At 48.2% G+C, this 14,690-nt stretch overlaps 1 protein-coding gene and 1 long non-coding RNA gene across 3 annotated transcripts in view; one reads left to right on the top strand and one right to left on the bottom strand.

Moving 5' to 3' along the window:
- LOC109571607 (polycystin-1-like protein 2) overlaps positions 1-14,545 on the top strand; it is a 107,721-nt gene extending 93,176 nt beyond the window's left edge. Inside the window, exons 35-43 of the mRNA XM_070770367.1 lie at positions 1,220-1,405; positions 2,286-2,613; positions 4,876-5,009; positions 6,634-6,761; positions 8,976-9,136; positions 10,794-11,004; positions 12,536-12,637; positions 13,146-13,277; positions 14,411-14,545. Of these exons, the coding sequence (XP_070626468.1) occupies positions 1,220-1,405; positions 2,286-2,613; positions 4,876-5,009; positions 6,634-6,761; positions 8,976-9,136; positions 10,794-11,004; positions 12,536-12,637; positions 13,146-13,277; positions 14,411-14,524 (1,496 nt within the window). The 3' untranslated portion in view covers positions 14,525-14,545. The remainder of the gene's footprint in view (positions 1-1,219; positions 1,406-2,285; positions 2,614-4,875; positions 5,010-6,633; positions 6,762-8,975; positions 9,137-10,793; positions 11,005-12,535; positions 12,638-13,145; positions 13,278-14,410) is intronic.
- LOC139177035 (uncharacterized) overlaps positions 1-14,690 on the bottom strand; it is a 116,270-nt gene that overhangs the window by 80,719 nt on the left and 20,861 nt on the right. The window contains exons 5-6 of one of the 2 annotated variants that reach the window (XR_011561413.1): positions 14,630-14,690; positions 1-14,213 (exon numbers count right to left, since the gene is read on the bottom strand). The exon at positions 1-14,213 is cut by the window's left edge and continues 33,486 nt beyond it. This is a non-coding gene — a long non-coding RNA (uncharacterized lncRNA). The other variant, XR_011561412.1, reaches the window with a different exon arrangement.

The following is a 14,690-nucleotide window of genomic DNA, read 5'->3' as shown; positions in this document are numbered from 1 at the left end:
TCTACTCTTTTTGTTCTGTTCATTCATTTGGTTTTCCAGGCATTGGTCAACCCCCGATTAGTGTTCTAGATGTCTCTTGAGATGTGCATTCACATGAGACATTTTGTCTCTTCATCTTCTGGGGGAATCTCTCCGGGAGTCCTCTGACAAGCTCTTGTAAGGACTGGCTACTGTCATTCTGAGGTCCCTCTTCACTGGGGCCTGAGAATTCTCTTTATCATTCTACTGTGTTGAAGCTGCGGCCTGTATCTCCTATTTTCGTCCTTCTTGGTTCATTCCTTTGTTTCATGAAACACGCTCTCCCATAGTTGCCATGACAAGGAGGCCATACTTGTCTCTGTGCTTCCACTGGCCAAGCACATATGGCTAAAGCACAGAGTTGGGGAGCTTGGGTAGGAATTGCATACACAGAATGAAGAACAGGAGGGTGTGGGCAGAACCCCAATAAGTCATCTTGAGGTGAGGGGAGGGGTGCCAGAATGCATACTCCCAAGCCCTGGACCCAGAGATTCTAGTTCAGTGAGGTTATGCATCCCCCATGAGATTCTAACTTCGGGCTTTCTAAACTAAATCTTTGTACCTAATGGCCCTTAGGTCACACTCATCTGTTTACTGGTGAGCTGCATGAGGGCAGGGAACACATCTGTCATCTTTATCACTCTATCCTCAGCATTGCAACTTGGCAGAGCACCCGCCTTTTTTTGGCCGTGCCACACAGCATGTGGAGTCTTAGCTCCCCAACCAGGGATTGAACCCATGCCCCCTGAAGTGGAAGCCCTGGATCACCAGGGGAGTCCCCGGAGCCCCATTTTTAAAAAATTCTCTTTAAGAAACATTCAGACAGCACAAAGTCCATGCAGGCACTATTGTAAGTGCTTTATGAACATTAACTTGTTGACTCCATCACAACTGTGTGACAGAATTTTCATCTCCGCTTCACAGACAAGGAAAAGGAGGCACAGAAGGGTTAAGTCACTTGCGAAGGGCACATGGGTAGGAAACGTCAGAGCTGGAATTTGAACCCAGACAGAGGCTCATGGCCTGTGGACTTTGCTCCTTTCTGCTGTCCTTATAAGGACTGGCTCCTTTGTCACCAGAGGGGCAAGTGGCAGGTCTACAGACCTCAACTGTTCTGAGCCATGTGCCTTTCCACATCTTGCCCTGCACTTGGTAGGAGTTGGGGCTTCTGCCTGACGAGGGGCTGTACCTCCCTTCCCAGCGTACCTGGGCTTTCTGTGGATGCTGCTGCTGGTTGCCTATGGGCAGAGGGACCCCAGCGCCTATCACTTCAACAGACACCTCGAGCACAGCTTCACCAAAGGATTTTCAACCGTGCTGAGCTTCCAACAGTTCTTCACATGGGCCAACACCACCCTCGTAAGCAACCTGTACAGTCATTACCCAGGTATTGTGCCCAGACCAGGATGTGTATTAGCACCTTTCACACTCCTTTCTTGGAACAGCAGTGGGTCACTGCCTCAGCCTTACAGAGAACCAATAACCACAGAACCATACGCTTTGAAGGAGAGACCCTCTGAGGGCCCCGAACCCTCCCTGAATGCAGAGTAGAGAACCTCCTTCTTAGATAACTGAGCCAGAGTTGGCCAGAGGGAAATGATGTGGCAGGCAGAAAGGACAACATGAGTGAAGGCAAGCCTGAAACACTGAGGCGCTACACTTCCTGGAACTAGAGTGCTGAGTGTGGCTGCCTTGTAGGGTAGGAGTAGAGGACCTGTGAGAAGCAAAGCAGAAGAGAGGAACAGGGGCCACATCATGAAGGCTCTGGAAGTTCAGTTTATGTTTAAGGAAGTGAAGAGCCATTGACAGCTTCTTTGTGAGGCAGTAACATAGTCAGTTCTGTGGTATAAACAGCACATGGAAGCTGGAGTAGAGGGTAGGTAGGTTAGGAAGCTGGGGAGAAATGATGGGACTGATGTAAGGACAAGAGGCAGAGGTGATGGAGAAACGGAGGTAGGGACATCGAAGATGCACTGCTGATGGGCCCTGTTGACTCACAGGATGAGCACTGGGGGAAAGGACAAAAATGGTCTCCAAGATGACACCTGGGTAGGGTGTGTCATTCCTCAAGAGAAGTTATGCAAAAAGTAGACCAGGTCCAAGGTGGGGAGACGGTGATGAATGGTTGAATGTGGTTGGCCATGAACTTCTCTTGGCTGATTCTACGTGGGTACACTGGAGGTCGTGTTAGCATCCAGGCCAAAAAGCTTGGAATGTGTTAAGACAGTGTTGATGGCTACATTTACCCACGTGTTTCTCATCCCCAGGCTTTGTCACTGATGGGAATGCCAAGCTGGTTGGCAGTGCCCAGATTCGCCAAGTGAGAGTCCAGGAGAGCTCCTGCCTTCTTGCCCCGCAGCTGCAGGCTTTCCTTGACAGGTGCCATGCACCATATTCCCTGGATGTGGAAGACCTGTCAGACTATGGGGAAGGCTGGAATGCCTCCGTCCTCAACAACAGCAATGACTTCTCCCAGGCTTGGCGGTACCAGAGCCAGAGCCAGCGCCGAGGGTATCCCCTCTGGGGCAAACTCACCGTGTACCGGGGAGGAGGTTACGTGGTCTCCTTGGGGACTGATCGCCAAAGTGCATCAAGGTAAGGCTCACTTGATTCATGTGCAGCAGAGGAAAGACATTTGCTTGATTCCAGGTCTGATTGGTGGGTGCAGCCTTCAAAACAGGGCTGAGCCAAGCTCATTTTATCATTGTGGGGAGGGCCTGGGGGATTCAGAGGCACTCAGGTTGTATTTTCAGGCCGCTGGGAGCTATGCAGTCTCCAAGTTGGAAGAGAAATCCTGCCTCCAGGATTCTCAGCTTAGGGCACGAAGCCTGGTGGCCTCAGTTAGAAACAGTAGAGGGATGGGGAACTCAGGACCACACAAAGCACCCACCACCAGGCAAGTAGGAAGTGGTTAGGGCTCTTAAACCTTAACCACGAATTTGCAAGTTCTGAGGTTTTACCTACTCATAAGCTAACACGCTAGTTTGTTTCATGGATGCTGGCAGAAGACACAAGACTCCTAGGTCAGAGACAAAGGATTTCACTCCTCACAGCAAAAAACAGTAGCAGAGCTTCATGGCGATGGGAGTCAGTCCCCAGGAGGAGCCATGATAGATGCTTGCCCTGCAGGGAGTGACAGCACCAAGGAGAAACACTGTGCATAGAGCACTTTATCCACTGTTTCTACAGTGGCAGAAGCAAGCCTGCTCTTTGTCTGAAGGAGGACCTCACCCCATTCCTTGAAGCTGCTCACTGCAAACTCAGTGCTGAGATGAAGCCTGGGTAAAGCCCAGCCAGAGCCTTGAGTTTCTGAACACTCGGCATGAATGTGTGGGGACAGGCAGGGCTCACGCATACTGCCTCTCCCAGCACGCTCTAGTGTCAGAGGTATGAAACCTGGCACTGTTAGCGGTGTGGATCCAGGTGAGTGAGTAAACCTGTGTGAACCTCTGGCTCCTCCGCTGCATTATTACAACATCAAGGAACAGAGGTAACAAACTCCAAAAGAAAACACCTGGCGGGGTCCCCTGGGATTAAGGACAGGCCAGAAATAGTCTATTTCCACATAAGAGGTGTTTTCCTGCTACTCAGAACTGACACATTCAGCAGGGTACAAACCCACCAGAAAAGTGAAAGTCGCTCAGTCACGTCTGACTCTTTGCAACCCCATGGAATTCTCGAGGCCAGAATACTGGAGTGGGTAGCTCTTCCCTTCTCCAGGGGATTTTCCCGACCCAGGAATCAAATTGGGGTCTCCCACATTGCAGATTCTTTACCAGTTGAGCTACCAGGGAAGCCCCAAACTCACCAGGGATGGGGCATATTTTAAAACAGGCCCATCATTACTGCTCTAATAACAGCTATTATTATTAATACTTCATGCACACACACACATATTTCTATTTTCTCTTCATAATGATCCCGAGGCACTGGTGTTAACACCACTGCAGATGAGGAAGCTGAGACCTTGAGATGTTATCAGCTTGCCCACGAGGCAGGCAAGTTTTGAACCCAGGTCCCTCTGGCACATGCTGTTCCCACAACACCTGTGAGCAGATCTCTGGGAACTGGTTTTGTGAACTGCCAGCCCTAGAGGGACTGTGGCAGCTATAGCTGCTGCCTGCCTAAGCCCCTAATGTTCTATGTGGCTCCTCTAACACCATGTCCTCAAACTTTAAAATGCATCGGATACTAAGTACTATGTACAAGATTGGGATTTCCCTGGTGGTCCAGTGGTTAAGACTCCATGCTTCCACTGCAGAGCATGGATTTGATCTTTCTGGTCAGGGAACTGAGATCTCTCATGCTACTCCACATGCCAAAAAAATAATAAAAATGAAAATGAAATAGACAAGCAACAAGGATATATTGTCCAGCACAGAGAATTATAGGCCTTACTTTGTAATAACTTTTAATGGAAGTTATTAAAATCTATAAAAACACTGAATCACTATGCTGTACATCTGAACTAACATTGTACATCAAGTACACTTTAAAAAGATAGAGATGGATAATGGTTAAAACCAACCAAAAAACCACACCATAATCCCTTGGATGGCTCACCAAAGCACAGATTCCCAGGTCCCCACCCCCAGAGATTCTGACTGGGGAGATCCGGGGTGGAGCTTGAGAATTTGCATTTCTAACAAGTTTCCAGATGATGTGATGCTAGCAGTCTGGGGACCAGATTTTTAGAAACTCTGCACTCCCAGGAGCAGCCTGAAGGCCCTGGGGCCTGGGGCACAGAGGAGAAACAGAGGGAGGAATCTTGACAGGAAGCATTGGGCTCCTCCCTGGGCTGAGAGGGCAGGGAGCCCCTGTGTATTGAGACACCTCTAAATGCTCCTCTTCCCACAGAACCCTCCAGTATCTCTTTGACAACACCTGGCTGGACAGCTTGACCAGAGCCGTGTTTGTGGAGTTCACGGTCTACAACGCTAACGTCAACCTGTTCTGCATTGTCACTCTGACCCTGGAGACCAGCGCCCTTGGTGGGCAGGCTTGCCTGTGAACCTATCTGCATGTTCCAGATGATAGACACCCCTCCCTCTGGGCTAGGGCTCCTCACCCCCAGGCCAGAGCTGCAGGGCAAAAGGTTGTTTGGGCAATACTGCCAAAGGGTCTTGGTTCTGCCTTTGCCCCTAAAGGCAAAGTTTCAGGACTGTTCCACCCTTCTTTCTGGCTGTCTGCATTTCTCTCTGGCCTGTCTCTCAAGTCTGGGAGACAGCTGGGGTCTGAAGGCAGCTCATGTTCTTGAGCTTTCCACTCTCCTGTGTGTGGGGATGGGGGCCTAGCAGTGAAGGGCTGGGGAGGGGGTGACCTGGTAACAGATAACTTCACCTAAATCACACTTTATTTGTGGTATCTCAATGTACAATGCAAAAGTTACATGCAACCTATATGTAAAAGTTCATTTTACATCAAATTCTAATACACACATACCAATATATTAAAACATAACTGAGACAAGGGCTTCAAAAATAATTTCCTTAACTACATGTAATACTATTTTGTGTTCTATTCTTTCTCTCCATTCCCCGCTTTCCACCCTTTTTTAATGCTAATCATAATCCACTAAAAACACTGATTTAAGGCCTCTTCAGCTAATAATCAATTTTCCTAAAATCAACCACCTCTTTTTTAAAAATTAAACTTTTAAAATATGACTCTTTTTTTTTTTTCCTGGCCACTCTTTGTGACATGTGGGATCTTACTCTCCTGACCTGGCATTGAACCTGGGTCCCCACTGGACTGCCAGGGAATTCTGTACTTTACATATTTTAAAAAGTAATATTTGTAGTTCTTTTAAAATTTCAGGACTGTGTAAAGTGAAAAGTAAAAGGCTTTCAACTTTCATTATCATTCACTACTGTCAAAAGTTACTTTCAAATCCTTTTTGGGGGATTTATTCGCACGTCTTGTAATTTCCTATTTCTTTTTGCCATCTCTCTGGCTGTTTAAGAACCTTTTCAACAATTTGTCCCCAACACAACCTGATTAATTTATTTCTACAAATGAGAAGCGTGGTTTCGGCTTCTGGTCTAGTTGATTCAGTAGCCCACTGATATCAGCAAGGCCTCAGGTGATTTGTGTCTCTCCAGTCTGCCATTTTTTGGAATGGCTTTATCTTTGCAGGCAGTAGCCTTATTAGTCAAATTGGTTTAGGAAAAGACATAAATGGATGAAAAAGAATTCTAAAGAAGGTTGAATTTTAGGCATATTGGTTAACAGCTAAGTTGATCTCCAGTGTTCTCTTTAGACGAAACAGTCTTAACCACAGCCTTAAACAAGCCAACTGGGAGTAAATAGATGTTAGGCAAGCAGGTGTGCTGTGGCTGGAGGTGATGAGGGCAGTGGCCGACACTGAAGGAAAAGGCCGGAGGCCTGTCTTCTGCTGTAGCACCCCCCACCCCCACACCCTGTCCCATCAGATACAGCAGCTGTTTCTTGCCCTCCCCTTTCAGTCCCTTGGTCTGTGGGTTAGAAGGACCTCTACCTTCTTTTCTGCCCGTGCCCACCCCTCAGAAGGGCTTGAGTTCACTTCATCTCACTGATGACTTCCGGTATTGAGTGGGCATGTGGCCGTGGGTGAGCAGAACACGCTCTGCTTTGCAGGAACCTTCTTTGCACATGCGCACCTGCAGAGCCTGCGCCTGTACCCCTTTACTGACGGCTGGCACCCCTTCGTGGTAGCCGCGGAGATCGCCTACTTCCTGTTCCTCCTCTACTACATGGCTGTGCAGGTGAGGGGCGGGCTTGCGGCTCCATGAGTGAGGACGGAGTGGGTGTGTGCCTGCCTGTTCTCTCTCCCTACTCCCCTCTTCCTCACAGGGGGCCTAAAGAAGGGAGAGGAAGGTGTTCTGCTTAGCTGTGTGCCATGGCAATCTTCCACATCCCCTGCTGGCCCCGAGGGCTGACCCAGGTCAGGCACCTCTCAGGAACTGAGACTTTTAGGATGGTCCTTCCTGGGTGGTCTCTAGGAATTAGGAAAAATCCCCTTTGCAACATTTACCACCATGTTGCACACTGATCCATAAACCTGGATTCCACATAGTCTCTAAGCACTGCCAATTCAAAACCACCAGCCAACAGTTACCTAATAGCAGTTTAAGTCCCTGCATTTCTCTAACAACATCAAAGGAGGCCCATCCACCACCCACCTCTCCTCTCCAAAGCCCTCACACTCCGCCTGCAGCTGTTTCAGAAAGCCTCTAAAATTCTTAAATCCTTCTCACATGCTGCTTAAACAGTTAAAAATCCCTCCATCTCTTTATAAAAGAGGTGAATTTAGCCTCTTACCAGCCAAACACATGTCCTTCTTCCAGAGGAGTGGGAAAGAGGAGGGAAGTGGAACAGACAACACAAGATTATCTTGCATGTACGGGAGAGGGCTGAGAGGGAGGGCAAGACCACACACTGTTCCCATTTAACAATAACTCCCATTCCCCCTAAGAAAACAACTTTTTTTTTTTTTTTTTTAATTGATTAGGCATTGAACCCCCTAGTGGCTCAGTGGTAGAGAATCTGCCTGCCCATGTAGGAGCCATGTGTTCAATCCCTGGGTTGGGAAGATCCCCCAGAGAAGGAAACGGCAACCCACTCCAGTATTCCTGCCTGGGAGAATCCCCATGGACAGAGGAGCCTGGCGTGCTACAGTCCATGGGGTCTCAAAGAGTCGGACATGACTTAGCAACTAAGCAACAAAGCATTAAACTGAATGTGAAGCTCATCCCAGACAATCTGATAAAGAGGTTGTAAAGACAAAGAAATTTCACTCTTGCATCTTCAGGCAGATACACACCCACTCTTAAAATTAATGTTGATTAATCCTTAAGAGGACTTGGAATACCATTTATACCACTATAGGATTGTTTATACCACTAGTTCAAGCTAAGTTCACCTGTTAATTGTGGTAGCCACCTGAGTTTGCTAACTGCCTTTACCAAATGAAAAAAACAGACTTCTTCTATGTTTACAACAGGAGGTAATTTTCCAACTTGTAACCAAGTGGCTTGGCTCCTACCTTCCCAGAGAAACTGGGAGATAAGGGCTCTATCTTCCTTGATGACTATATTTCAAAGAGATGACTCCCTGGCCCTTGAGAAAAAATTTTCTGACTTTTAACATTGGGTAAGACGATTGTTTTTGTTTCCCTGGTGGCTCAGACAGTAAAGTGTTTGCCTGAAATGCAGGAGATTCGGGTATGATCCCTGGGTTGGAAAGATCCCCTGGAGAAGGAAATGGCAACCCACTCCAGTACTCTTGCCTGGAAAATCCCATGGATCGGAGGAGCCTGGTGGGCTACAGTCCATGTAGTTGCAAAGAGTCAGACAAGACTGAATGACTTCACTTCCCTTAAGAGGATTGTTTAGCTTTAAAAAGATGTACATACACCTCAAATTAAGGGTCAAGTCCGTTCTTATGTATTGGCTTTTATGTGTGTGTTAGTCACTCATGTCTGACTCTCTACAACCCCGTGGATGCAGCCCATCAGGTTCCTTCCTCCATGGGATTTTCCAGGCAAGAGTACTGGAGTGGGTTGCCATTTCCTTCTCCAGGGGGTCTTTCCAACCCAGGGATCAAACCCGAATCTCCTGCATTGCAGGCAGATTCTTTACTGTCTGAGCCACCAGGAAAGTTCTTCCATCTCAAAGAGGCAGAGAAAGAATTCACAATTATAAGTTTTCTAAAGTAAATGCTTTTTTGAGGGGAGAATTTTCTTCCTCCCTTCTCCCCCCTCCTTTTCTTTGCATCTGAGAGAATTAAGTGCTTTTTTATTAGATCCTACTTTCTCTTAAACACCCACAAATCCTGCAGCCTCGACTGATGATGGGGACAGGTGAGGTCCATGCACAGGATTGGGGAGAGGCCCCTGTGCTCTATGCATATGAGGGCAGGGATCTGAGAAACCCCTAGGGATCCACAGTCTTTGTTAGAACCTCTGGCTCCTTTCCCAGGGCGAGCTCCTGAGGAAGCAAAAGTGGTGCTACTTCCACAGCAAGTGGAACGTTCTGGAGCTGGCCATCATCCTGGCCAGCTGGAGTGCCCTGGCGGTGTTTGTGAAGAGGACTGTCCTGGTTGAGCGTGACCTCCAGCGCTACCGAAAACACAGGGAAGAGTAAGTGGCTCTGCCTCAGGCCCCAGCTCCCACCACTAACACTGACGCTGCTGCCTCCAGCTCTGAGTGGCCCAGAGGGAGGCTTCAGAAATCCTGCTGGCCCTCAGAGGATCCAGGGTTACTCTTTAAAAAATAACTCTAGCTGTAGCACTTAGACTTGGGGTCTGAAGCATACACAACCGGAGAGGACTCAAAAACAAAAATAGAATCCTTTGCAAATCTTACCAAAGCATAGGACTATGTGACATTCTGTAAGGTCCCTCCCAGCTTTGGGGGCAGGGTCTTTGCAAGTATTAGTGCCCAGTCAACCCACGTCTGCTACCATTTACCAAGAGTCCAGTCTGTGCTGTGCAGGAGGTACTAACATTGGCCCCTCAGGAGAAGCCATGGAGGTAAATGTTGTCATCACTCCAGTTCACAAATAAGGAAATTAGAGAGGTAACGGGACTTCCCCAACGCCACAATACGAAAAAGTGGCAGAGAAATAATTCAAACCTAGTTTATGTCTCCAGGATCTTGGTACTTACTCTGAAACATCCATTGATTGTATAGATATGGCTAACATTTATTGAGTCATTGTTGGATACCTTACACATTCATAAAAACACCACTTTAAAAGCATTATCTCATCTACTTTAATCTTCCCAGAACTTCTAAGAGATGATGTTATCCCTTTTATGCAGATGAAGTAATTGAGGCTCAGCGAGGTTGTCTCTGCAAGGTCACACAGCAAGGGAATGCAGAGCTTAGAATCTGAACTCTGCACTCTATCCTAGACTGTGTCCTTCATTAACAAACTTCATTCACAAACGCCTCAAAGGGGAGAAAATGGAAGGCAGGAGGTTAAACAGAAGGATGGTTTTTCTCAGGCATTATGTATATTAAATGCTTTTATAAACTTCAGATCATATAATTTTTTTCTATAACCTGTTCGCAATCCATGTCAATAGATAGAGGTATAAGTCACACTCGATAATGTACCAACATTAAGACTGAAGTGACATACACAGGCAGGCACAAAAGGGGCATGAAAAGCAGGGTGGGACAGCAGGAGGGGCCTGGACTGTGGAATGAGACACAGCTGGATCCCAACTCTCATTCTTCCACCACTAGTCTTACCACTATATCTCTAGCTATGTGACCTTGTACCAACTGTCTGTCCTTATCTGTAAAATGGAGATGTGATACCTCACCCTGTGGTCCTGAAGGGCAAATGGAACAATGCAATTGAGGTTCCTCAGCACAGCAACTGGGCAGTACTTCCATCGTTCCTTTAAATGTAAGGATGCTGTGGATATACACTCAGACAGGTGTGCAGGAGGACATGGCATCCAGTGACCCCCAAACCAGGAGGGGAGGCTCATGGAACTCCCTTACCTCTGTCCTCTCAACTCTGGGAGGATTCCTCCTTTGTCAGTCTTCCTCAGCTCTGTGGCCATTAACCAAGATTGTCAGGTAGTAGCCCCGTGACCACCACCAGCACCGTCCCTTTTGTAACCAGGACGCTCACCCTCACCGTGGCCACCACCTCATCATTGCCTGGCTGGGGAGTTAGGATGGCTCTGTCCCCAGACCATGATCAGGCTAATCTTGACAGATGAGCGCTGGCTGAGGCTCTCACTGTCTCTGAGACCAGTCTCTCCATTTGGTCCCACAGAGGGATCAGCTTCAGCGAGACTGCAGCAGCCGACGCTGCCCTTGGCTACATCCTCGCCTTCCTGGTACTCCTATCCACAGTGAAGCTTTGGCATCTGTTCAGGCTGAACCCCAAAATGAACATGATCACGTCAGCTCTGCGTCGTGCCTGGGGGGACATTTCAGGCTTTATCGTTGTCATCCTTATCATGCTCCTGGCTTACTCCATTGCAGTGAGTAGCTCCTTTGGGAAAACTTTCTGGGCTGGTCTCCTCAGAAGTAAAGGCTGCTGAGTGGTGGAGAGTTGGGGGGTTAGGAAAACCCTGGGAACCTGAGGGAGATGGTGGATCTTCTTTCTGAGTCTGGAGCCTTTCAGCTGGGAGCTCATGAACTGGTCACCCCAAATGGCAGAGGCTGGACACCTCGATTGGGTAAGAGTGAGGAAATGTACTCTCTAAGACTGAAGGGACCAACTATCTGCCACGAAGGACTCCTTTCTGTGCCTACTCTGCCTTAAGGGCCAGTTCTCCGGACATTCCAGTTACTCTGACATGCACAGAGCCCTCCCTCAGGCCAGGGGATGCAGAGGTGAAGTGGGCAGTCCCTGACCCTGAGATGGGGCAGAGATGGGGGAGACAGGATGGACACGACTGCAGGCCATGTTGGTTCCTGATGCCCTACACATGAGGCATGAACTTAGAAGGGCTGAAACCACTTCATTTAGCCCCTTAACACTGAGAGCTTTTTGACAATCATGCTCTTACGTGACTGAAAAAAATTTTTTTTGAACTATCAATTATTTTGTTTACTATCGAGTAAAATGAGAAACAAAGACCCTCTGCTACATGCTGATTTCCATCTAAATAAGCTTCAGCCCCATCCTCTCCAAGTCTATGATTCCCACTGTAACCCAGGCTCCCACCTCTCTATGACCCTTCATCCAGTCCCAGCCCACGCCAGCCCCCTTCCCAGTGCTCACCCTGCCCCATCCAGTCTCTCACCTCTGTCATCCCCCTGATGTCCATACCATACAGCAGTCTATCATATCCTCGTCTTCACTCCACCTCTAACCTTTTCCCTGCCCTTTTCACCCCAGTCCTGGCTCTCACTCCACTGACCCCACCTCATCTTCCTCTCTCACCCTCAGAAATGGGATGAAGTGTGTTGAATAAGTGATGGAGGGTATTGGCTAAGAAGCTGGAATCTGGCTTTGTTAAAAGTACTCCATCCCATCCTTTAATTCATGTGGATTTTTTCAGTCCTCCATCTGCAGTGTGTGGGCTGCAAGGACACCGCAGTGTCCTGTGGGACCAGGAGTCACCAACTCAGGGCCGAGGAACTGCTGGGCTTCCCTCTGATGCAAGAGCTATGGGGGAATCTTTGAGGAGGGGGTAACTGTGGTGAGAGGAAACCATGGTGGGGAGGCTGGTCCTGCCCAGGAAGAAGCCTGTTGTGCATCCAACCCAAATCCCCCAGAGCAAAGAGGCTGGGGCTGCAGAAAGCGCAGCACCATTACTGAGCCTTAGAGTGACCATCTGGGAGACCACAGCAGTGGCCTCCTAGTGTTGGTGTGTGAGCCCAGGTGCATGTGCATCCCCTACAGAACTAAGTGTGCACACACACCCATTTGAAGGCCCTGTGACATGGACAGTATTGCCAGGCCAAGGATGTGGCTGATCCAGACTGCTGACTCTGCTGTCAAACAACACCCTTTGGGGGTGGCATGCTTTCTTTCCTTGTTCATAAGGACTCTTTCCTTAACAGTCAAACTTAATCTTTGGTTGGAAACTCCGTTCCTACAAAACTCTCTTTGATGCGGCAGAAACAATGATCAGCCTTCAGCTGGGAATCTTCAACTATGAGGAGGTAATGGAGGGGAGAGGCAGTGAGGATGGTATGGACACTACCATCAACACCAAACCTTTATGAAAATTAGAGAAAGCGCCCCTTCAAATGCCTCCCCAGTGGATGTCACCCCTTGGGTCCATGGCCTGGCAAGCGCAGGGCAACTCCACACAAATAAAAAGGTTCTCACAGCTCACCCTGGGGATCCCTGTCTACAGAACATCAGACACTGGCTAATCAGGGGAAGGCTGTGCTGGTGGGTGTCTAGAAGGGAATGCTCCTGGGCCTAGCCAGAATGACACCCATATTGGAAACGGCAGCAGTGGGGAAGAGAGGGGCTGCCCTTTCCATCTCCAGGCAGCTTTTGAGAGCAATGCCCACACTCTCAGTCCCCAGGCAGAAGGGAAACTGCCTGGCTCCAGGATCTGCCTAGCTCTAAGGACCAGCTTCCCTCTGAAGGTGCCTACTGAGGGAAGTGACCACTAGCACACAGGACCCTGAGGGATGATTCTGGTTCTCTTCCTGACAGGTCCTGGACTACAGCCCATTGCTCGGCTCCTTCCTAATTGGGTCCTGCATCATTTTCGTGACATTTGTGGTGCTGAATCTGTTTATCTCTGTCATCCTGGTGGCGTTCAATGAAGAGCAAAAATATTATCAGGTGGGTCCCTTTGGCTTGGTCTTCAAAAGTCACTGACCTTGAACTAAGAAGAGGCTGGCTGAGCAGCATCAGACATTAGGGGAACTAAAGGATCACTGTAGCTCAAGGCCCTCATTTCACAGGAAGGGAAACTGAGGCCCAGAAGGAGGAAATTAATTCCCCAAGATCATAGCAAATGAAAGGCAGACTAGAATCACATCTCCAGTTCCCAGCTTGGGACTCTGTTCGTTACATCGGTGATTCCCAGCTATGCCTGTAGACTAGAATCATCTGGGGGCTTCTGGAAATGCCTGCTACTGCACCTGAGGCAAATAAAAACAGAATCCCGGGGGGAAGGATCCAGCCACTGGTATTCCTAAAATTTCTTGTGTGGTCTGCATGTACAATCAAGACTGAGAACCCGTTGGATTTTAGGCGATGACAAACAAAAGTTAATATTTCATGAAGTGGACTGCCTCCATTCAGAGATCTGCAAAATGGGGTGTAAGGCAGGAAACTTTTATAGGATAAAGAATAAAGGATAAGGAAGTAGAATTTAGAAAATATCTGATTGGCCAGGGCCACAGAGTCAGGCTTGTTTGGGGTGAGAAGAAAGAGGAATTAAGTATAGAGCCTGGAGTGGTCTAGCGTCTGGGGACTGGCTGACTGGCTATACTGCATTGCTGGGGGAATCTTTACAGAGACACAAAGGACACACAAGTTTCAATTTGCTGACATGGCACCCTGGGCAGGAGTGGCTCCATCTTGGGGCTAGAAATTTATTTCAAGATGTCATGTGGTCACTTTAGCTTAAATTTGAGAAACCACCAAACTCTTCTCCATTTCACATTCCCAGCAGCAACACAGGAGAGTCTTTGTACACAAATTCCTAATAGCCTTTGTTGGGGGTGGTAGAGGGCATCTTGTCATTTTCAATGGAGGGGAAGAAGGAAATCCCTGAGGATAAAGGCAGGAGTGAATACCCTTAAGATTCCCAGAAGGAAGTCAATTCCAAAACAAAAGCAACTCTAAACAGTGATATCACTTTGGCAGGGACCAAAGTGGATGAAAAAACCATGGTTTCCCCATAAGAAAGAAAAGCCTCTGAAGAGAATAGCTCTACCTAAGTCACATGGTTCTTTCTCCCTCTGCAGCTGTCGGAGGAAGGAGAGATCGTCGATTTGCTACTGATGAAGATACTCAGTTTTCTGGGCATTAAATGTAAAAGACAGGAGCCTGGAAGCAGCAGTGAGCAGCCTGTTGTCTGAGGTCTGGCACCCACAACCTGTTTCAACTATGCCCCAAATTTAAGCTGTTGGTCCAGGCATGATCTGTAGAATAGGGGAAGGCCAGCACATTAGGCCTACACTTACCAGTGATTCTGTAATCTCTCCAGGTTAGTACTTTTCTGTGTCCATATTAGAGTCACCAAGC

Source organism: Bos indicus, chromosome 18 (assembly GCF_029378745.1).
Source record: "Bos indicus isolate NIAB-ARS_2022 breed Sahiwal x Tharparkar chromosome 18, NIAB-ARS_B.indTharparkar_mat_pri_1.0, whole genome shotgun sequence".
Lineage (NCBI taxonomy): Eukaryota > Metazoa > Chordata > Mammalia > Artiodactyla > Bovidae > Bos > Bos indicus.
This window is presented reverse-complemented; position numbering and strand designations above follow the sequence as displayed.